General features: G+C 38.5%; 1 protein-coding gene across 1 annotated transcript; it reads left to right on the forward strand.

Moving 5' to 3' along the window:
- The first annotated feature begins 734 nt into the window (after nucleotides 1–734).
- LOC115634344 (zinc finger protein 423 homolog) lies at nucleotides 735–9,681 on the forward strand. Its single transcript, XM_030532003.1, has 5 exons — nucleotides 735–828; nucleotides 4,515–4,978; nucleotides 6,202–6,344; nucleotides 6,558–8,995; nucleotides 9,041–9,681. Exons 1-5 carry the CDS (start codon nucleotides 735–737, stop codon nucleotides 9,679–9,681), a joined length of 3,780 nt encoding a protein of 1,259 aa, XP_030387863.1.
- Nucleotides 9,682–22,555: the final 12,874 nt, after the last annotated feature.

A 22,555-nucleotide genomic window follows, 5' to 3' on the forward strand; every position in this document is an offset into this window, starting at 1 on the left:
CATGCCGACCTCAGTCGCCGGCCCATGCTCCGCCTTTATGTATATCAAAGAGGGCAGCACATACGCACGGTTTCATCTCTCTCGCTCATTCGAACATATCTCGAGAGAGGGGCCCAATGTGTGGTGCTTATATAAAACCGTACACTCATTCTCACACTTGTGTTCGCGCGTTATGTGTGTATGTGTGCTCCCGTGGGGCGCCATTTAATACTTCGCAGTTACTTCCCAAAATGAAAAGAGCCGCACAAACAGAACTCACACTCTCACACAAACACTCCTATACTTAAATGGCAGAACGACGAACCAGTTCGCCTAGTGCTTTTCTATAGGCGTTTTTATATTGCCCTCTCTTCTTTTGTTTTCATTGCCGACTGCTGCGTTGTGCAACGCCTGCGTGCTCGTTTGCCGCACGAATGGGCTGCTGTGCTGCATTTAGTTGCGTAGCTCTGACTTCGGATTCCTACGGCACTCTGCTCTTGGCTCTGATTTAGTAACTTTTTGGTGCTCGCGGCGGTTGGACGTCGTTGATGTCATCATCGTTGTCGTAAAAAAGAACACTTGGGATTCATTGTTTTCAAATGTGCAACTGATCCTTTAACAACTCAAAATATTTTGTAAAAAAAAGACTATGATAGCGTGAAAAATGTATTTGTGGAACAAGTCATAAAATACGAGTACGTTCGCTTAGTTTCAATTCATGGATCATATTTGTATTAATTAAAAGTGATAATGCCATGATGGCTTTAAAGATGTTGTACCGTGGGCCCAGTTCGCGTTTGGAGAATTTAATTGAAAAAATTCAGGCAACGAAGGAAATAACAAATAATGGTAATTACAAGATCAATGAACAGACACCAAAGTGAATAATAACTCAAGTGATTAATAAAACAGCGGAAAAGCTTTTACAAAAGACTTCAATGTGTGATAAGAATTGTTAAGCTATCTATCCTGATAAAGCCTAGGGAGAGACCAACAATTAGCAAGTATTTTAATTTAACTTGCTACTCGAACATATGTATTTAAGAATATGTTACTTACTTAACAAATAAAATGTCTCTATCCTCACTATCACTATACGTATGTATTTCTTTCGCAATGTTTTGAGACAAAATATAATTATATATAAATAAGAAATAGATGAAATTGATCGAAAGTAGAGAAAATCCAGAAATACACCACTTTTTGAAAAACCTACTGCTCAAGTTAATCTGATTTTTTTTTTGAATACACTTATCCAACGGTTTTTCCATTATTTAATCACTCCCGTGTAATGTGGTTCACCTAGGGATATAATAAGTAGGTACTCGTTCAAAAGACTATATCTTCATTTGATTTCAATTGGTTTAACCAAGTAATTTTTTAGAATTAGAAAAAGGTTCCATTCCTGCAATTTCGCGATGGCGACTGCCCCGCTGTGTACCTATCCTCTGTATGTATGTATGTATTTCACACTCCCATATGCTCACTATATTAAGTTATTCACTAATAGCCATTTTTTGGAGGGTGGAATCTCATAGACCGTTGTGATTTAATTTAAGCGTCTAATAAGAATTTTGTGGCCGAAAAAGGGTTGGCAAGTTTCTATAAACAACTTTTTATTCGGTTATTGTATCATTAAGGTAGCTAAATATTAAATTTTTCATTGCATTAATTTTTCATCATCAAATCTTTTATGTAACACATCCATCCGTAAGTACGTACATACACGTGTTGAAATCTTGTTTAATTGCATACATTGTCGTCTTTTTTGTGTCCCTCTATATGTGTACGAACAGAACCTGGGCAAAAGTTGACTTGAAATTGAACATTAGGACAATCGAATGTAATTGTCTAATTGGTTAAATCATTCCAAGAATTTTGGGAGTTTTGGAAAAATTACTGAAAGGAAGGGTGTGGGGGGTGGGAACAGGAGAAAAAGACACAAAATTGTATTGCGTACGAACTGGGGGAATTTGAATAGTAATTTTTATATTAGTTTTCAAGATCCCTACTTATATTGTCAAACTCATCAGGAAAATAGGTTCTTTTTTTCTGCCTAGTCTGTCTTACGAAAATTTTGTGCGATTTCGCCTTTAAGGTCTGAATCGAGAACGGATTGTTCACATAACATTTAATTAAATTGAATACAAAATATTCAATACATACAACAGCATACATATACAATCGTGTCTATACTTCTTCATATGCGTGCATGCAGTACAGAAATACGTCGAAGCAGCAACAACAACAGCTGCGGACAGAGCTTGGGAAGAGATTATATTTATGGCTATAACATTCTTCACAATTGTCCTATCATAATGAAACATAAAATACGGACATATAATCACTAACAGAATGTGACTACCAAATTTGAGTTCAAGATTCCAAGAATTAAGTTAGTTATAGAAAATCGAGAATAGCGAGTGAGTAAGGAGGCGTATCGGAAAAAATGAACAAAACTTGCCCTTTCTCGGGATTAGGAGAATCTGTATACCTTGCGTTCATACAGACGGACAGATAGACATGGGTATATTGACTCATCTTGCATCCTGATCAAGAATATATAATCTTTGTGGTGTCTGCCACACTGCCTTCTGTGTGTTGCATGCACACTTGCACAAAACTAATAAACCCTTTTACCCTTTGGGTACAGGGTACACAAATGTAAGCCGGACTGTCCAACCCTACCAAAAGGCGGGATGTATTTTCTTTTCTGTATGAGGCAAATTAGGCGTTTAATCAGAAAACTAACTTCAAAGTCGTTCATTTTGGGCAAAACTAAATGATGAAGGTTATAAGAAAACCAAATACTATGTGGACAATCCTATATCAATAAATATGTATATACATTTACGGTATGCATTTACAATATCATAATCTTCATAGGATGTAAAGAAACAGGCGTCTTGACCGGTCACTTTCATGCCGATATGTTTGAATAGTGTACAATCGATTGTGCAATGATATTTGTATTTTTGTGTATTCCCACCTACCATTTTAAGCCCAACTATTTACTTCGCTTTTTAAACCATGTATACAAATGGTAAAAGGATATACAACACACACAAGGAGGCGTGGCAGATTATGGGTACATATTCTGGATCAATATGACAAGAGTCGATATAGCCATGTCGGTCCGTCTGTCGGTATGAGCGCAAGTACAAGAAATAAAATTACCAATCTTGGTATCGAGGTTCTCTAAAGGCCTTGGCAGATGAAGTTTGTTTTTATTTTCTTATGCACTTCTCCGCTATTAATAATTTTCCATAATTCCTGTGTTTCTTTGAATTTTTAAATCAAATTTGGCAAATACCTGCATAAGCATGTACATATGAAATATTTTATGTATATTTTATATTTAATTTAATAATTTAATAAATTCATAAAATTGATTAAACTTTTTAAAAATTAAATATATATATTTAAGAGTTAGCCCGCTCGACTCTAGCATTTCTTTCCTGTTTATAAAACTTGTATAAATAAGACCGATTTAGATCAAACTCAAAAGAGTATTCTCGAATATGTTACAGGATGTGCTTTCACGAATAATAAGCCGGATTACTTACCTCATTACAAATTAGTTGTAAATTAATAAACTTACGAGAAATGAGACAAAGGAGCAACAACAACAGCCACGGGCAATGCCTGGTCAGAGATAACATTTATGGCATTAACTTCCTTTACATTTAACCTATCTTGATAAAACTTAACATGAGGTCAGATAAGCACAGTTAGTGCTAGTAGTAGTTCCTAATAGAGGTTAAGAATTCCAAAAACTCGTTTTGTTTTTATTATAGAATTTATTTAGTTTGTATTTCCGTCCTAATTTACATTTTAATTTTTGTCAGTGAATAGACAAGAAAATGGTGAGAGCACTTTTTAAAACATAAAGTAGGAAAATTGCAAACAAGCTATGCAGATATCATGTTACTCGCTGAGTTCAATAAACTAAGGGTACAATCAAGCAGGTTGGGTAGATAAGTAGAAAGGCAGATCAGCCTCAATTAGCTTTAATTAAATTTTCCAAAACGGAAAGAGAACCAAAACTTTGACCACTGGAACAGAAACAAGCGACATTTGGCGCGTGTGACAGATGAACGCTTCACTAGAGGTCGACCCTCATTGCCGGCTAATTTTAAGGCGTCAAGAAAACGAACGAATGTCTTTTCGTGCTAGGGTAATTAAAGTGTTCTTCAAAAAGCAACAAAAGGAAACAACTCGCAATTAGTTTGCATGAAAATTTAACAAGCGAGTAGATCAACATGTATGTATGACTGAGGGGAAGGGGAAGTGTGTCGATGATAATTGCTCGGATTTCTAGCTGGGGTGGAGGGTGACACGTTCATATACTTGTATGTGCATCACCAAACGTTTGTTAATTTAATTAAGTGCGCTGTTACTGTTTGATAGCGGCGTTGATTTCCTGTTTTTGAAATGGAGAAGCAGACCAGCAACCAGTTAATAAGGATGCAGTCGCAGCCTACGCGGTATTTGATTAATTTCTAAGACGTCCCTCTCTTAATTTTTCGTTACAGACATGTACTCTACGCACACCTCCTCCAGCTATTCGCCCTCGATCTCTGATGGCACGATCACGCCCAACTCACACAAAACACAAGTGGCACACACGGGGGAGCAATCCGAGTCTGCGACTGTCGTCTCCAACGGTGAAAACACAAAAGCCAATGGCCAAGGTGCTGGTGAAGAACAATTGCTTGCCACAGTAGCTCCCAAGTCGAAACGCCCGCCACACTTGCATCATCATCACCAATACCATCAGCAAGTACTTAAAATTGCCAACAAGCTGCGCAAAGTTAAGAAAGAAACCAAAATGCAGATGGGTGGTGTGGCACCTGGGGCGGCAGGCGGCAGCAGCGCCTCCACAAAGTTTGATAAGTTGACAAGCGAAGGCATTAAAAGCAGTAGCGACGGTTCCTATCAGTGTCAGTTCTGTGATAAATCATTTCCGCGACTTGGTTATTTGAAGCATCACGTGCAGGTGAGTGGGAAGTGGGCTATGAAGTTGTCTTTTATGTAGATGGGTATGGGTATTAATTAACGTACTTGCTTGACATTGTCAGTGCAAGTGTCTCGTCTGGCAGGGTTAGGTGTCAGATTTGCGGTCCTTGGGGTAACTCAGTTGTCAAGTGTTGGTGCTTTGCCATGCTAAACAATTTAGAAATTACAGGTACATACATACTAAGTTGGCCTTCATTAGACGAACTCAAAACATGACATCAGCAATTTGTTGACTTAATTCAAACTGTGCTTGGAACAGTTTTGGTTGGATCTTATCGGGCGCTGACATGTAGTGCTGCTTTTGATCCTAGCGCCTCGCGGTTTTACACGTCTCATGCGCTTCGTGCTCTCTTCCTGTCGCGTCATTGTTTGTTCTATGGCCGCGGGATGATGAGCTTGGATGTTGATGATTTTTGCGACAGTTTAAAAAACCATAACTAACACGATAACTCTGCATTGGGGCCAGTTAAGTTGCTCATATTGTGCAATAAAACGTCGACAGGTTGCATACAAATGGGTTAATTGTTTTGCCAGCAACAGCAAAATTTTGCGGCTTCAAAGAAATTAGCCGACAAGCGGCAGAGTAGCCGCCAAAGAACCCAAAATGTAAACCGGTTGCGGGCGTCAGTACATCGGCTCTTCTCCAGACTGCCCCATGTCCCTTGCTTTTGTTGTAGCTTTTTGCGGACGGTTGTCGCGCATTTTGATTATTTTGTCCACAAGTTCACCATCACCACCACCTACAGTATGCGTATGCAGATTCAAATTCAGATTGAGTCGCCGCTGCAGCAATAAATTAAGCCCAGGAGACGCGAACTTGAGCTGGCTTAGAAGCAACCATCAGTTAACGACATGCTTGCTTTCTTGTAGGAATTTCAAATAGGTGAGTGCCCGTATTACGAGTGGGGTCATCTTGGTGGCCCCAATTATAACTAGATGAATACCAATCTTAAATGAAATGGGTGCAATAGTTTTATCTTATTACTAGCAACATTGCATTTTTCTAAACTTTTCTAAACAGTTAACTGATCAGTTCCTTCCTAAAAATACGGGTATGCCAGGGCTAAACGAAATTCAATATATGCCGTGGCTTATCGATTTGAATAGGCAGATTCCTGAGGTTGCAGTATTTTTGTACGGATACATTTGTATGCTTGCATTTTGGGCTAATAGTAAAATGAGTGAATTTGTTTGTTATTGCAGAGCCATGCCGAGCATTTGCCTTTTAAGTGTGAATACTGCGCTAAGCTATTCAAGCATAAGCGTTCCCGAGATCGCCACAAGAAGCTTCACACGAACGAACGAAACTACAAGTGCCCGCACTGCGAGGCGGCATTCTCCCGAAGGTAAGCACTGGTTGAAAGCGAATTTACCTAGTTTTCGGGACGTACAATCTGGCAGACAATTTGAATACGAATTGATCACATTTTTCAAGCATTCCCTGAAATTTATGCGGTTCCAAAGGCAAAACACAATACAAAAAATTGGACCAATTCGTATAGAATTATGGCCGCCTATTTTATAAATAATTGCATCCAACCTCTATGATTTTTTCACAGTGATCATCTAAAAATTCACATGAAAACCCATGACATTCAGAAGCCTTTTCAATGCAGCATGTGCAATCGGGGCTACAATACAGCCGCAGCACTAACCTCACATATGCAAAAGCACAAGAAGAACGCCGCCATCCTAGCAGCTGGAGGTAATCCTAATGCACTTAACTACAGTCCACGCTCTACAGGATCTGCGTCCGCTTCAATCTCGAGCAATGGTAGCCTGCATAAACGGCGCTATGCCCTCGCCTTAGCAGCATCTGACAGCAGTCCTAACCACCAAGAATTTTCCAAGCGGGGGCGGAACCACGTAACGCCTACGCCACTTTTACGCTGCAGCTACTGCCCCAAGGCTGAATTTAGTAGCTTGGAGGAGCTGAACTTACATTTGCAAAGCATTCACGAGCAGGCTCCACAGCTCGAACCAGCGAACCAGGTAGACGACGGTTTTCACCTGAGCTGTGAGTACTGTACAATGAAATTTGGAAACATTGCCGGCCTCTTTCAACACATGCGTACCACGCATATTGATCGTCTGAACAGTCCTAACTCATATTACGAACACTTTAATCGCCTGGCTACCGCTGGAACTTTCAGTCCACGGCTAGTGCTTGAACAGATACCTAAGAACAAACGTGATGTGACAAGTCCCACGCAGCCAACTCCTAAGTTAACCGAAGAGGGACCCACAGATCTAAGCAGTAACAATCGTCACGTTGCCACCGCAGTCTCCCCACGCGGCTCGCCTGCCCTCCATTCTCAGGGCCATTCCGCCCCAGACGTTTTCTTATGCAATCAGTGCAACGCTGGCCTCCCAGACTTTGAAAGGTTTCGAATTCATCTGAAGTCACACATCGCCGAGGGATTGCAGCTTAACTGCCCCCACTGTGGGCTAACGCTGCCAGATCAGTCTGAGTTTGAACATCATGTTGTCACCCACTTTCTGATCCACAACTCTGAGTTTTACTGCACGGCCACAGATTGCAGTAAAGCATTTAGCAAAGTTGATGAGCTCCAAAAGCATTTGGTGAGTGAGCACGTGCTGACCATGCTGAAGTGCGCCATCTGCTCTGAGCTCTGCGATTCTCAAATGACCATGCGGTTGCACTTTGCTTGTGCTCATAGTCAGGAAACGAAGCTGCTCCGATGCAGTGCATGTATGGAGCTGTTTCATAGCGAACCGGAATTCCATGCACATGTTCGTACACGTCATCAGTTAGCTGCGAACCATGGTCACTGCCACAATGAACTCCCTCCCGCGGCATCGGTGCCAGGTGCGAACACGCTTCAATGCATGTTTTGTCGCGTAGTCTGCACTTCGGAGCTTGAAATGCACTTTCATTTGGCAGCACATGCACGCCAGTTTCGTTGTCCATCTTGTCCAGAGACATTTCACGTTGAATTTCTGCTCGACCGGCATATGCAAAGTCAACATGGTGGGAACATGGCCGGTGCCTTGGAGGAGTGTGCAGCCAGCGACAAGGAAAGCTCCGATGAGGCTCCTGCAGCGCCTTCCAACTCGCTTAGCCCCATAAATAGTTTGTATATAAATGCACTGTTTGGAGCCAAAGCGCAGCCATTGGGTTCAATTGCCGGAAACAGCAACTTAAACGCCACTACAAACAACAACAATAGTATTCTTGATTACAATGTAGCTTTTGCTGCTTCTCAACTGCAGCATAATGGACTGTTTGCTCCCCCACCAATAGGCGCCAGCCCTGGAAAATTCTATAATCCACTCCAAGTGGATACTGTAGGCCTCAAGCCATCCCACCCAGCGCTTATGTATGGAATAAATCAGCGATATTTCGACACGAATCGGGCTCTGATGGAAATGTACGCTACTCAGCAATCCAAATCAGCAGGTGGATATGCCGCACCAAGTCCTAAAACGCAGGGCAAGGCTGAGACAGGCAGTGGGAGTGCTGGCTCTGCTGTGAACGCTTATAGCTGTGGGATGTGTGACCGCCAAGATTTTCGCAGCGAGACAGAACTTCTCTCGCATCGCAAAATCTCGCACAACATGAAGACAGGTGTAAGCCTTCGATGCGCCTACTGTGCCGGAAACTTTAAGTCCCGCAACGAACTGGAACACCACATGAAAACCTGTCATAACTCGACGGGCAAACACAAATGTCTCATCTGCGACGAGGTCTTTCCGTCACCAGCCATTCTCGCAGAGCACAAGTTGCAGCACTCAAAGGTGGGCCAATCAGGCAAATGTTGCCACTGCGCCAAGCCGCTGCCGGATGTAGCCGCCTTTAAGGGTCACCTGCATGAGCATGGTCACAACAATAACAGTAGCACTGCGCCCGTGCAATGTATATGCTGTCGGCAGACCTTGCACTCGGACTTTGAAATTAGTCTGCACGCCAAATTTCACACAAAATCAAGCAACAGTGTGCAAGAGCCAGTTTGCGCTCTTTGCTTAGAACCACTGCGTAACAACAACAGTAGCAATAGTGGTGGTAATAACACTAGCAAAGCGGAGACTCCACCCGTGAGAGCGAAGGTATGTGACAGGTGCTGGCGAAAACACAGTTTAAATTCCAAACCGCGAAAGTCCAGCAACTCGGGACTTCCAGCATCGCCACTGTTCATCGAGAACCGCTGCAGTCTCTGTAAAATGATTCTTCCCCATGCTGCCAAGCTGCAGGAGCATCTGGTGGAGCATACATTTTCCGGTACAGGGGAACGTGGTTTCAATTGCTATATCTGTTCTGCCGTATTCACAGCGCCCGCGGGTCTCCTCAACCACATGCTGGAGCATGGACCCCATGCTCGTCCATACGACTGTAACCTGTGTCCGGACAGATTCTATTTTCGGGCCGAGTTGGATCATCATCAGCGAGTACACGAGCTGAGGCCTGTGGACGCAAATGTCCCTTCAGCGCCGACGCCCGGAGCCCCACCTAAGCAGCAGCCTATTACACTATCTAACCCAGCTGTTGTGAAGGGTGAGGCCTATGAAATGCCGACCACAGTAGCTTCACCACCGATAGAAAACGCCCAGGAGGAAGAAGAATACATTGAGGTAGAGCAAATGCTACCTGAAACACGTTCAGCCACAACAGAGGAGCCAAGTTCAGGGTCTATCAGCAAAGAACATTCCAGCAGTAGCCCCTAGGCTCCGAATTGAGCGCACGCATGAAGTCCGTCTTAGCGAGGTTTTATCAACAAACAACAACAAATCAGAATTTAAAATATTGAAGATATTCAATTCGCTACAATTTTGTTATATTGTCTGATAATGAAATATCAATGAATATTTTTTTCTGTTTAAAGAAAAGAACACATCGTGTTTGATATTGTTTTAGCTATTGCATAAAATGTTAAAGAAAAACTCAAAATATTAATCTTCTATACTCACTAGTGCGAAAATATATATGTAAATTCACTTTATGTGTAGCACTAGTCCTAGCCCAAATATAGACCTATATACGAGTAACTTCAGTATATCACAATAGTGCTAATATCAGTGATCAGCCTTTGACAAAACAAGGAGCAAGGATTAGGTACTACAATTACCAACAACCAAGTATAGTATACAATAAAAGAAACAATAAAAGGTTCGTGGGTGAGTTATGTTTTGAGAAACGGCTGATCATGTGAAGAATCAATTTACAAAGCCTTCCAGGAAGGATCATAATCACAATCTTTGCATTCCTCGCAGTTTTTGTAAGATTTTGAAAACGGAATTTCTCGTTTATTAGCTTACAGTTGTAATTAGCTGTATTTCTACATATATAGTATACATGCATAGGATACACTTATAAAAAAATATACATAATTACATATTTATGAGTAATCTCCAAAAGTATGTAATCAAATAAACATAAGCACTGTATTCCATATACTCTACACGTATTTATGTATGTAGTCATGAGAATTTTAGTTTTCGTTACAAATTTCGTGTGTGATAGTTTTTAAAGATAAACAATAATTGCTGTTTGTAATGTACTACTACTATAAGTGCAACTCATCATCATTTTATGTTATACATCTACTTATTATTTTGCATTAACAGTATTTGCTTTACACATCTAGTTACTTATGCTAGGTAATTTATGCTCACATATGTACTATATGTACCATACATCTATGTATATTACACGTACAAGTATAGTACATAGTCATACATATACACACCCATATGTATGTATGTATATACATATACGAGTATATAGTATATAGATGCATATGTATGTGCATACAAACTCAATTATGATGTCTTACATAAGCACCAAACATTTTATGTGTAACATTAAAAAAAACACACTTTATAAAATATTTAGCAAATAAAACACCAATCTGAAACCAAATCCAAAAAGAAAACTGCCTTTATTTATTTTATGGCCGTAGCTAGAAGTTCCACTAAATAAAAACAACAGCAATAACAACCAACAATAAATATAAAAGAGTTGCTTGGAAAATCTGATAAGATTTTTATGGAAGTTGACGACATGCGTCGGAGCTCACCGGTTTTATGGCGAATTTTTCGGCAGCTGTGACACGTAAAGGCCGTAAATAAAGTGCGCGCTAGGGTACCCGTTGAGTCGTTTTGCCGGCGAGCTAAGCAAGCGGGTAAGTTTTGCATAAAGGGAACAGGGAACTGTACCTGGGTGATCTTAATCGACAAGAGCTTTTGGTGTTCCTCAAGACCAGTGGCAATTACTCCGACCTGCTTGTGCTTCCTAGAATATGCTGCGACGGAATTTCTAATCTAGTCCATTGGGCCGCAAATTCCAACAGCAGCACCTCACGCTTCTCGGAAGCAATTTAAAATAAATTGCATTTAATAAATTGCAGTGCTAGACACATGCACCTGTCTTCCTAAGTGTATTTAAGTACACACACCTATTTATAAATGTGTACATATATGTATATACATACGTTATACGTTGGCTCCTGTCAATCTGAGCCGCGGCGGCATCATCACAAATCAATAAAAATGTTTGTTGTAACAATTGCTCCAACTACAAAGCTGCAATTCAGTACTAAATACCGGCAGTAGTTAATTAGCGCCATACCGGGAATGCCAATGCGTGCGGTTGCTGGTCGCTTCAGTGGCCAAGTTAAACATAGTGAACCATCCGATCGACCGATGAATTCAGCTTTATTAATCGCTTTCGCCCCAGACCGCCAGGCGCGTCGGTGAGACCCCGTTTTTGATCTGTCTTCCTCACATACCCGTGCCCGATCACACTCCCAATGCTCCAATACTCGTTCCCGCGAATTGTTTCTTTTTTCCAATGCCGCCACCGTCCAAGCTGAAGCGTCACCAATATGTCCACACTTGACAATAAATTTCAAATGTCTCCTGCACGTCGCGCATCCAAATACCATCGAAAGCAGCAGTATACTCGTATGAGCAGCGCACTACCCTGATATTACAACTGGTTTCGAGCTTTTTATTGGCTACAAAACTGCATGCATATGCTTATACATACAAGTAATAGGAATTAAAAATCATATTCTGTTAATTTAGAATATGTAGAATAATTAAACAAACTAACAAAATTAGGAAAATTAAAAAAAATAACAAAATAACAAAATAACAATATTGATATTTTTTCCTTATTCCGAGATATCTGTTTAATAAACAGATTTACAGCCAGCCGTTGGAAAACAAAGGTTAGCAGATTCAACGCTTGTTAATTGCACACACAACACAAATTTCTTTTGGGCTTTTGAGTCACATTATTGACAGAAACAAAATGTCTTACATCAATCCCCAGCAAGAAAATTTTGCAGTCGCACGCAGTGGAGCTTAAATCTTTTTGAAAAATATATTATGTACTTATTTTCAATAAAAAAAAATGTTTTATTTTTATACCCTGTACCCAAAGGGTACAAGGGTATATTAGTTTTGTGCGAGTGAACATGTAACACACAGAAGGAGGCGTGGCAGACCCCACAAAGTATATATATTCTTGATCAGCATGACAAGCTGAGTCGATATAGCCATGTCCGTCTGTCCGTCTGCCTGTATGAACGCAAGGATCTCAGAAAGTAGAAGAGCTAGAATAACTAAACTTGGGATCTAGATTCTCCTACCCGAGAAAGGACGAGTTTGTTCATTTTTCCCGATGCACCCCCCCACTCCCCTCTATTCAAGATTTTCTAAAACTCCCGTAATTCTAAGAATAAAATTTGATAGACACATCCAGATAGTGATTATATATATGGCCCAATGCACACATACATACACATGTACAAATACACCAATTCTGATGTAAATGTATGTATGCATGTATGGAATATTTTATATTTAATTTAGTTAATTAATTAAATTAAGTTAATTAATTAAATTAAGTTAATTAATTAAATTAAGTTAATTAATTAATTAATTAAATTAAATTAATTTATTTTTTTGTGGTGTGGTACAGGGTATTTAAGAGTTGAGCCTGCTCGACTTTAGCATTCCTTTCTTGTTTTAATTTATTTTATTAACCTTATCCTAGCGTTACAAGTTCAGGTTACTTTTAAATTATTACACTAGTCATTAACATTTTAATTATATCAAGCTTATTATTAGGTTATTTTAATATTATTAATTTTAGTTTCAATATTAAACATTTTTATTATTCTTTGTAATTATATATATTTTGCCTGTTGAGTAGGCAGCGTGTGTTTAATATTATAATTTTTGGTAACGTTAATTTACTTAAGCCAAGTGTGCTTGAATCTTAACCCTGAAGTGCGTTTCGCTGCTAATTGTACCCTGTACCCAAAGGGTAAAGGGTATACTAGTTTTGTGCGAATGTATGTAACATAGTACGAATTTGAGTTTTTTTTTCGATGCGCCCACTCCCCCGCTATTTGTGTTTTTTACATAGCTACCGTAATTCTTGGAATTTCGAATTAAAATAATTACATTCAGTTAGTGATTATGTGTCTGTATGTTAAATTTCATCATGATTGGTCAATTCTGAAGAAAGTTATAGCCATACATGAAATCGCAGCCCATGCTCTGCTTGTAGCTCTGCCCGCAGCTGTTGTTGTTGTTCCTGCTTTGGTTCAACTTTGTGCTGCATACATACAGACATATAAACACGCAGAGACACGATTCTGATGTAAATGTATGCTGTTGAAACTGTACATGAACATGTCTCTACTTTTGTATATACATATGTATTGAATAATTTGTATTTAATTTAATTAAATAATTTATTTAATATAATTTCTTAATGGCCTAGTGGATAGTGCACGCGCACACCAAACAAGAGGTCGTGGGTTCGAGCCCCACTCATGGCGAGAGCATGACCTAAATTTTCTCCTCTCGAAAAAAAACTCTCCTAAACTCATGCCTTCAACGTCGTGGTCATCTATCCACCCAAATAACACAGGAATTCTCCCAGAAACAACAACACCACATGGGACACAGCCATACAGACGGCTAGAAATAGAGAGTGTTAAGATTGGAAAAAATGTCCTTGTAGTAGCCCTAAGCTCCCAAGTGGAGTACAAAGGAAATAAAAATAAAAAAAATAAAAATAAAAAAAATTTTTAAATTAATTAAAATTTTTTCCTTTTTGGTGAAGTCGAGCAAGCTCAACTATTAAATACCCTGTACCTCCCACCAAAAAATAAACTTCACCTGCCTTCCCTTTTACCCTTTGGGTACAGGCTATAAATATACTTATCCTTCAACGCAAATGATGTCAAATAAATGTTCAGCCGACAGCCGACCGAATGTAATAACTTGCTCCGTTACTCATGAACACATTTTTTTTAAAATCACGATGGATGTTACAAATGGGTCGATAATTGTGAAGCCAATAAAAAATATATTTATTGTATCAATCGATTCCGCACTTTTTTCTTTATATTCACAATCAAGCTCAATATCCTCTTTATTTATTTTATTTATTTTATTTATTTTATTTTATTTAGTACATTAACAATAATTCTGTCGATTATAATAATTAAAATATATTTTAACATTTTATATATATTAAAATAAAAAATTAAATGATGATATAACTTAATATAACAATTTAAACTAAACTTAAAAGATAATAAAGCATAACACAAAGCTGTACAATAACGTCTATTAATGCTTCCGACACGTTGGGGGAATTTTATTTGCCATTTAGCCAGCTCATTAGGCCAGTCATTAATAAATAATGTAAAAAGTAATGGGCCAATATGACCACCTTGAGGTACACCTGATATGCAAAAACGGGCTTAGAGATATGTGACCTGAGCAAAATTCTTTGGGTCCTGTTTTTTAAATAGGACGAAATCCAACACAATATGCGACTAAGCTTAAAGAGCAGAAGGTCATGGCTTACAGAGTCAAATGCTTTACTGAAGTCAGTGTAAATGACATCAGTATGCATTTCTGAAATGAATGCTTCATTTACCAAGGAAGTAAATTCCAGCAAATTGGTCGTAGTAGACCGTCTCTTAATAAAACCATGTTGAGCAGGACATATGATAGATTTGCAGAGGTGCTGCAAAGTGCCACAAACTATTTTTTCAAATAGTTTTGGTATAGCGGACAACTTTGCAATACCTCTGTAATTCGAAATATCAGACTTACCACCCTTTTTATATAAAGGAATTATAAAAGATTCTCTCCATATATCTAGAAAGATTGAAGAACCAAGCGACGGATTAAAGAGTTTAAGCAATGGTTGTAAGAGGAATTTAGAACACTCCTTGAGTACACAACTAGGAATATTGTCTAGACTAGGAGAGTAAGAGGATTTTAAAGACTTGATAGCGGACAGTAGACAGCTATCAGTAATAATGGGAGCGAAAATAGAGTGGGAAGATGAAATGCAATAAGGGTAAGAGGTATAACTAAAAGAAATAGAGGAATAGGTTGATTAAAAGAAGGTGGAAAACAAGTCAGCAGCTTCAGAATCATTGCTGGCATTTATGTCACCAAAGAAAAATGTTGAAGGAAGGGAAGAAGTTCTTATACTCTGCACTATGGTCCAGAAGTCCGTTTTTTTTTTTGGCATAAAGTCCAAAAAAGAAGGTATCGTCTTCAAAAATGGCACATATAGAATTTATGTTATTAGAAATTAATGGAAAAAATGTCGGTGGATTGGACCACGCCCACTCCTACCTCCCATACGACTCTATGAACCTGTGAGCATTTTCAGTGTGTTAAACTATGTATTTGTTTGATTTTTAATTATAATAGTAAAACTAATATAATTTTATAAACATATACATATTCAAGTCCTCCCCCCTCCCCTCTCTCCCAACGCTATAGAATTTAGTCAATACTGTCCACATTTTAAAAGCAATATAAACAAAACTTGGCACGTAATCAATATACAATTATTTACTTTACTTTATCCAAATCGGTTAATTCTAAGAAAAGTTATTAGCGAAACAATTTCAATCCAGTACTACGCCCACAAACTGCAGCATCAACTACTCTCGCCTTCTTTTTTTTGCTTCTGCTTTGGGCGCAACTCAATGCCAGGAGTTTGTCTGGGTATAGGGTATTTCACTGTCGGGCTTGCTCGACAGCACCTTTTTCAATCAAGACTCAAAATTACCACCAATTTCAACAGTCATGTTAGAAGCATGCCAATTCGAGTGTTTTTATTAAAATTCTCTAGAGTTCGATTGGCATGTGCTTTTTAATATAACTGGCGAAGGCATATATGTACTTTTTCCGATATCAACTTAATATTATATTCATTTACGATTTTTGCTTAAATTTTCTGCAATATAAGTATACTGCTTAAATGCGTCTTCTGAGGATCTGTTGCTGCCCCGAATGCCAACAATTTCTGCGTGTTTTGCGGCAATACTTGTAAATACAATTTTTCCGAAAAAGGGCCAAAAACGAGCAAAAGCTGTTATTTTGAGATGAAAAACAACATTCATAAGTACAAGCTGTAAACTTAGTTTTTGTCAGCAGGTGTCAGTTCGTTTTTTATACTCCAAAAAATATAGGGGACGTATATTAATTTTGTACGAACAACCATATAAATTGGACATTACACATAAGTCAAAAACTTGGACTACACACAAAAGTACTATATACAGTAGAAACTACATACTTTGGGCTTTTATTTTCCATTATTAACTTTTATTTATTGGTTTTAATTTAGTCGACTGCCACGCACAAAAGTAAAACAAGAGAGAACGCTACAGTCGAGCAAGCCCGACAGTGTAATACCCTGTACCCAGGTAAACTTCCGTCACTGAGTTATATGCGCCCATAGCAGCAGCAAAAAGAGGAAGAAGAAGAGCGAACTTGTTGCTGCAGTTTGTGGGGGTTGTACTGGCGAGAATTTGTTCCGCTAATAACTTTTCTTAGAATTGACAGATCTAACCGAATAAAATTTTAAACAACAGTAGATAATTATATATATATATGATGTGTGCAAAGTTTGGTTTAGGTAGCATTTGAAATGTGGACGCTATTGACGAAATTCTGTAGCGGGGGAAGGGGGGAAAATTCCAAAAAATAAAATAAACTCCTCCTTTCTCGGACCTAGGAGAATCTGGATGCCAACTTTGGTTATTCTAGCTTTTATAGTTTCTGAGATCCTCGCATTCATCCAGACGGACGGACCGACGGACGGACAGACGGACGGACAGACGGACGGACATACGGACGGACAGACGGACGGACATGTCTAGATCGATTTCTTTCGTCATGCTGATTCAGAATATATATACTTTATGGGGTCGGAGATGCTTGTTGCATGTTACATACTTTAACAAGAAGTTATAGCCATAAATATATTTGCTGCCCAAGCGCTGCCCGCAGCTGTTGTTGATGCTGTGGTTGACTGCAAACATGTTCACACAGACACGAATAGACGCGCATAAACATTCATACACTCACATTTGCTATGACAATTGCTATGTAAATGTGCAAATATACACCCTTTACGTGAGTTCAAAAACCAAGAGAGGTAAAATCGATCAAACATTTTTTTTAATTCTCTTAATTTTTTTAATTTCTATAATTATTCTCAACCGGCCGACCCGACTTTATCTTTTTTACTTGTTCGTTTTCAGTTAACGAAACTATAGAACTGTTTAGGGCCCTTAGCGAATTGTAACTTGCATAGGGCAAGGTAATTTTTATAACATTGAAAATTAAGAATATTTGATTTGGCTATGGAGTATTTAGAAAAATGAAAAGTTGAGCCCGACTGCTTATACTTTTTGAAGCATCTCGATTTAATATTTTTAAAATTAGAAAGTCTTGGTGAAAATCAGGGAGGTTTTGATGACACTATTGGGGATACAGACATCAACAAGAAAGGAATGCTAAAGTCGAGCGAGCTCAACTCTTAAATCCCTTTAATTAAATTAAATACAAAATATTCAATACATATATACAAATGTGCAGACATGCCAGCGCTGCCCAAGCGCTGCCCGCAGTTGTTGTTGATGTTGCTGTTTGGTTGACTGCTAACATGTTTACACAGGCACGAATAGATGCGCATAGGCATACATACACTCACACAGACGCAATTGCTATGTAAATTATACACCCTTTACGTAAGTTCGAGGTAAAATCGATCAAACAAATTTTTTTTTAATTTTCTTAATATTTTTTATTTTCTATAATTTTTATAAACATATTTACAGAGTATTTCAAAGTCGGGACACCCGACTTTAGATTTTTTACTTGTTATATTGCGATAAGTGAGCCGTCGTCTTGTACCTCTTCCACTTTTTATATGCGTCGTCCCTGCATTTTATTGCACATTCGATATCCCTATCAAAACAAGTGCTGAACGTTGTCATTAAACAGTTGGAGCTGCTCGTCTACGATGGGTTTTGAGTAAATGTCATCAAAGTTCATGTTATCACAAAAGTCACATAAGCCTATTGTCAATGTTCCTGAAGTCCCTATAACTAAATGAATGGTCAGTATGGTCCAAGAGAATATCATTACAAGTAGTTATGAAAATCAAATCATGTTTTGAAAAAGCTGCTACTGAGAGTTGGTCAAATAGGAGAATTTTTTCGGTGTCATTTACAAAAAATACGTTAAGATGTCAGATGTGTTAGAGAAATGTGTAGATACTGTAGAGTTCACACTTTTTTAAACTCTTTTTTTATAGAATAACCAAATTTTTGTCCAAGTTGCCTTAAAAGAATACGCTGTACATGTGCATTTGAGAATTTTCCTTCATCCCTTTACCTTTTCCACTTATTTGCTCTATTCTACTCTTTCTTAAATGTATATAGTACAATTACATACCACAAATTATGCAAAAACAATGTGACGTATGATCTATATAACTCTAATAACTAGTAGCTAAAAGATCTCAAATTCAAAAACTAAAATGTAAATTCTGAATATTTGTTTGAACGAACTGATCTTACGCTAGTAGCTATTTTTAAATTTTCATAATTTTCAATTATGTACTCGTAAGGCAGTATGTTGTCGAAAATTAGTTCTTACTTACTTACGTGTAACCTATTATTAGGTTGACCGGCCCATGGCCATGCAAGCCGATGTTTTGAGAGGTATCGGGCAAAACGCTGCATTCCATGCATTTTTTTTGTTGAGGGTATTGTTGGAGCTAACGCTGATAAATGGCAAAACTGACTGACTAAAACACTGACTCAAATATTTACGCTGATGACGCGCCAACGAACGAAATAAACACCTAAACCAACGCAACCCTAAATTGATACAAATGATGATAAAGCTGGGAGGATGGTTGGAATGTTTGAATTATGTGTGTACATACGAGTACATACAGTAGAAAGTGAAGTGCTTCCCAGGCTAAAGCTAAGAAAGCGCCGGTGAAATATTTTCGCATGGCTTATTAAACAACAAAAGCGAAATATATCTTAGTGAGGGCTGGTAGTGGCTGTGCAAATGTTTCCTTCCGTAGAGGAATAAGGGGTAGGGTGAAATGTGTTCAGGGCACAATGTGTGCCAAGCACGCAAATAGTCCACCATAATACTCATTACCGGCTTATTAGCGTGATTTACCGAGGGTGTGATGGTGATACCGTTAAAGCATAAGTTCGTGATGGCTGGGAAACTGACTTTAAAAGCGCCATATCCCATATCCGTTGTCAATGAAGTAATGGAATACTTAAGGGATTTTAGGCGTGAGAATGCATCGACCTGATTGATGAGTATAGCCCAACAGGAAGTGATTTCCAATAAATTGGCAAAGCGTGCTCAGTTCACATTAGGGCTGCTGTCATATGTAAATTTGACACTTGTCAATGTGAGGGTAACATCTACATATAAGTGACACACTCACGGTGGAAGCACAAGCAAACATGTACATGTATAAGTAGCACACAGCTTTATGAAATCTAATTAGTAAAGCCCATACAATCATCTGTATGGAAAACAGGAAGTGTGTACAACAATCTGCATCTTTAATTAAGTACATTTTTTGTCTTGGCGCCAAAGCGACATGCAACACGCCGCTAATTATTTGTTAAATGACCGCTCCTCAGCTCATCCTCGTAATTATTCTCATCCCAAAATGTGAGGCTTACTTAAGTCAATTAATACCCATTGGTAATTGTTAGCTCTTAAAGCAGACAGTTACAAAAAACCTCCATATCCATATCCGCATAAATATTTAAATTAATGCCAACTACTGCATATACGCCAGTGCCGGATTAGCCACGTAGCAAGAGTAGCAAATGCTACAGGCCCCGCAAATTTAGGGGCCCTGCGCTCCAACGCCTGTCTGACCGTAATAAAACAAGAACGAACGCTACAGTTGACCAAGCCCGCCAGTAAAATACTCTGTATTCTCAAAAAAAAGAATAATTAAAAAAAAATGTTAATCGATTTTACCTCTCTCGGTATTCGAACGTAAAGGGTGTGTAATTGCACATATACAAAGCAACTTCTATGTGCAATTTCTATGTCTATGTGCGTGTATTCGTGTCTGCGTGAACATGTTTGCAGTCAACTAAAGCACCAGCATCAACAACACCTGCGAGCAGCGCTTGGGCAGCAAATATATTTATGGCTATAACTTCTTGTTAAATCTGTCTATCATAATGGAACGGACACTTGGCATACGAACACACATTTTCTGCGTTTTCACATAAGGCATCTTGGACTTAAATTTGGTGTCCCTAGGTCTAGTCTCCGATTATACGAATGCAAAATCGGGAAAACCCCCATGGGGGGAAGTGGGGGGATCAAATAAAATAAAACAAACGCGTATAGCGTACACACATAAGGCATCTTCGTGCAAAATTTGGTGTCTCTAGCTCTTATAGTCTCTGAGATCCAAGTGTTCATACGAACAGACTGACAGACGGACAGACAGACAGGGCTAGATCGACTCGTCTTGTCATGCTGATCAAGAATATATATACTTTGTGGGGTCTGCCACGCCTCCTTCTGCCTGTTACATTTTTCACTTTCCCCAAACCTAATATACTCTTGTACATTTCATGTACAGAGTATAAAAAGGCGGGTAATTGAAAAATGAACTATTCAAATTATAAACAAAACGTTATTCAATTAAAAATTACACATTTTAAGTGTTCGTCGACATTTAATTTCCTTGAATATCTTTACTATAAAATAAGTGCTTAAGGTATGCACATTTTGATATTTTGGATTTAAAACTTTAGCTAAAATCTCTTACAACAGAAGAGATTTTGGAAAAATCCTAAAGTGCTTACGAATATTATTTGGAGAACAGCCTAGGTGGCGAATTAGTGCAGTTTGCAGAGCTGCTGAAAACAGATGTGGCTACTGTTATTGACAGCAAGAAACAGGAGCCTCTGGAACAGCAATTTTATAAACTAAATAAATTATATAAATTAAATAATTCTTTAGAATCGTGTTTCCCAAACTTAGAAATTGACTTGCGCATGATCACTAACTGCAGTGGCGAACGTTCTTTTTCAACTTAAAAATGAATTAAGGAACACGATGGGCCAAGAACGTCTAAATCATCTCACTTTGTTGAATATAAAGCATGATTTGCTTAGAGAAGTCGATATTGAAAGTGTTATCTCTAAATTTGCCCATATTAAATCTAGAAAAGTTTATTTGTAACAGTTTTGTTTTATTTAATACCCTAAACTTGAGAACCTAAAGCAAACCAAGGGCCCCTTGACAGAATTTGCTACAGGCCCCGCGCTAGCCTAATCCTAATACATACATGTGTTTTAAAGCAGCTTAAAAATGTCATTATAGAGAAAAGGGCACACATTGAATCGGTCACATAAAAATGTGAATGAGCACAATGGCAATTTACATATTATTTTAGTTTCAGCCATACTATTTTAGTACATATTTTGCACATATCATTATTTTCTATGGGGTTTCGTAAACCAGTTTGTTTTCTAATATAATAAGGCAGATATGAATCTTAATTTTTTGTTTCTAAGCACAACTTTTAAATACCATATCAAAATAAAAACCAAAATTCAAACACTGTTTGGTCTTGGTTTAATTGTGATTCATGCATTGCATATACATTAATTAGTTACAGGGGTAACAGTATGTATCCATATGTATTAAGTATTATATGACCACTAATTGTGACTGTTGCCATTGCGCACGAGCTAACACCCGACACTCATGGATATGTAAGAACGTGCACGCATACACCTACTATATGTAAGTACTTACTATATATGCATGTATGTATGTATGTGTGTGTGAGTGTAGATGCCAACGAACGCAGAAATGTGCGCTTTTGATTGGCCGAAAAAATCCGGCCACGCTAAGTCGTGCAGGTGTACATACGAGTACATATATAGCAGCTTATGTAAATTTGTTTGCCTTGTTTCGTGTGCGTCTGAGGCGGGGCATGCGTATACAGACAATATCAATAAGTTGAATAGGTGCAGTAATAGTAAGTTAATGGTTAAGCAGTCCCGCACTCACTATAGGTTTGAGCACCCAATTCCCAAAAATAAAGTAAACTCGTCCTTTATCGGACTTAGGAGAATCTGGATACCAACTTTGGTTATTCCGGCTTTTATAGTTTCTATAGACCGCTGACACAGAATCCAAAAATAACAATAGTTCTACCTACATTACTATATTG

This window comes from Scaptodrosophila lebanonensis, unplaced genomic scaffold, assembly GCF_003285725.1.
Source record: "Scaptodrosophila lebanonensis strain 11010-0011.00,11010-0021.00 unplaced genomic scaffold, SlebRS2 tig00000001-arrow-pilon, whole genome shotgun sequence".
Lineage (NCBI taxonomy): Eukaryota > Metazoa > Arthropoda > Insecta > Diptera > Drosophilidae > Scaptodrosophila > Scaptodrosophila lebanonensis.

Bases quoted from the DNA above. Each gene is read 5' to 3' on its own strand.
- LOC115634344 (XM_030532003.1), top strand. From the start codon at position 735: ATGATGGCTTTAAAGATGTTGTACCGTGGGCCCAGTTCGCGTTTGGAG. The intron at 829-4,514 runs GTAATTACAAGA...TTTTCGTTACAG, and splicing joins GAAGGAAATAACAAATAATG to ACATGTACTCTACGCACACC. The intron at 4,979-6,201 runs GTGAGTGGGAAG...TTGTTATTGCAG, and splicing joins ATTTGAAGCATCACGTGCAG to AGCCATGCCGAGCATTTGCC.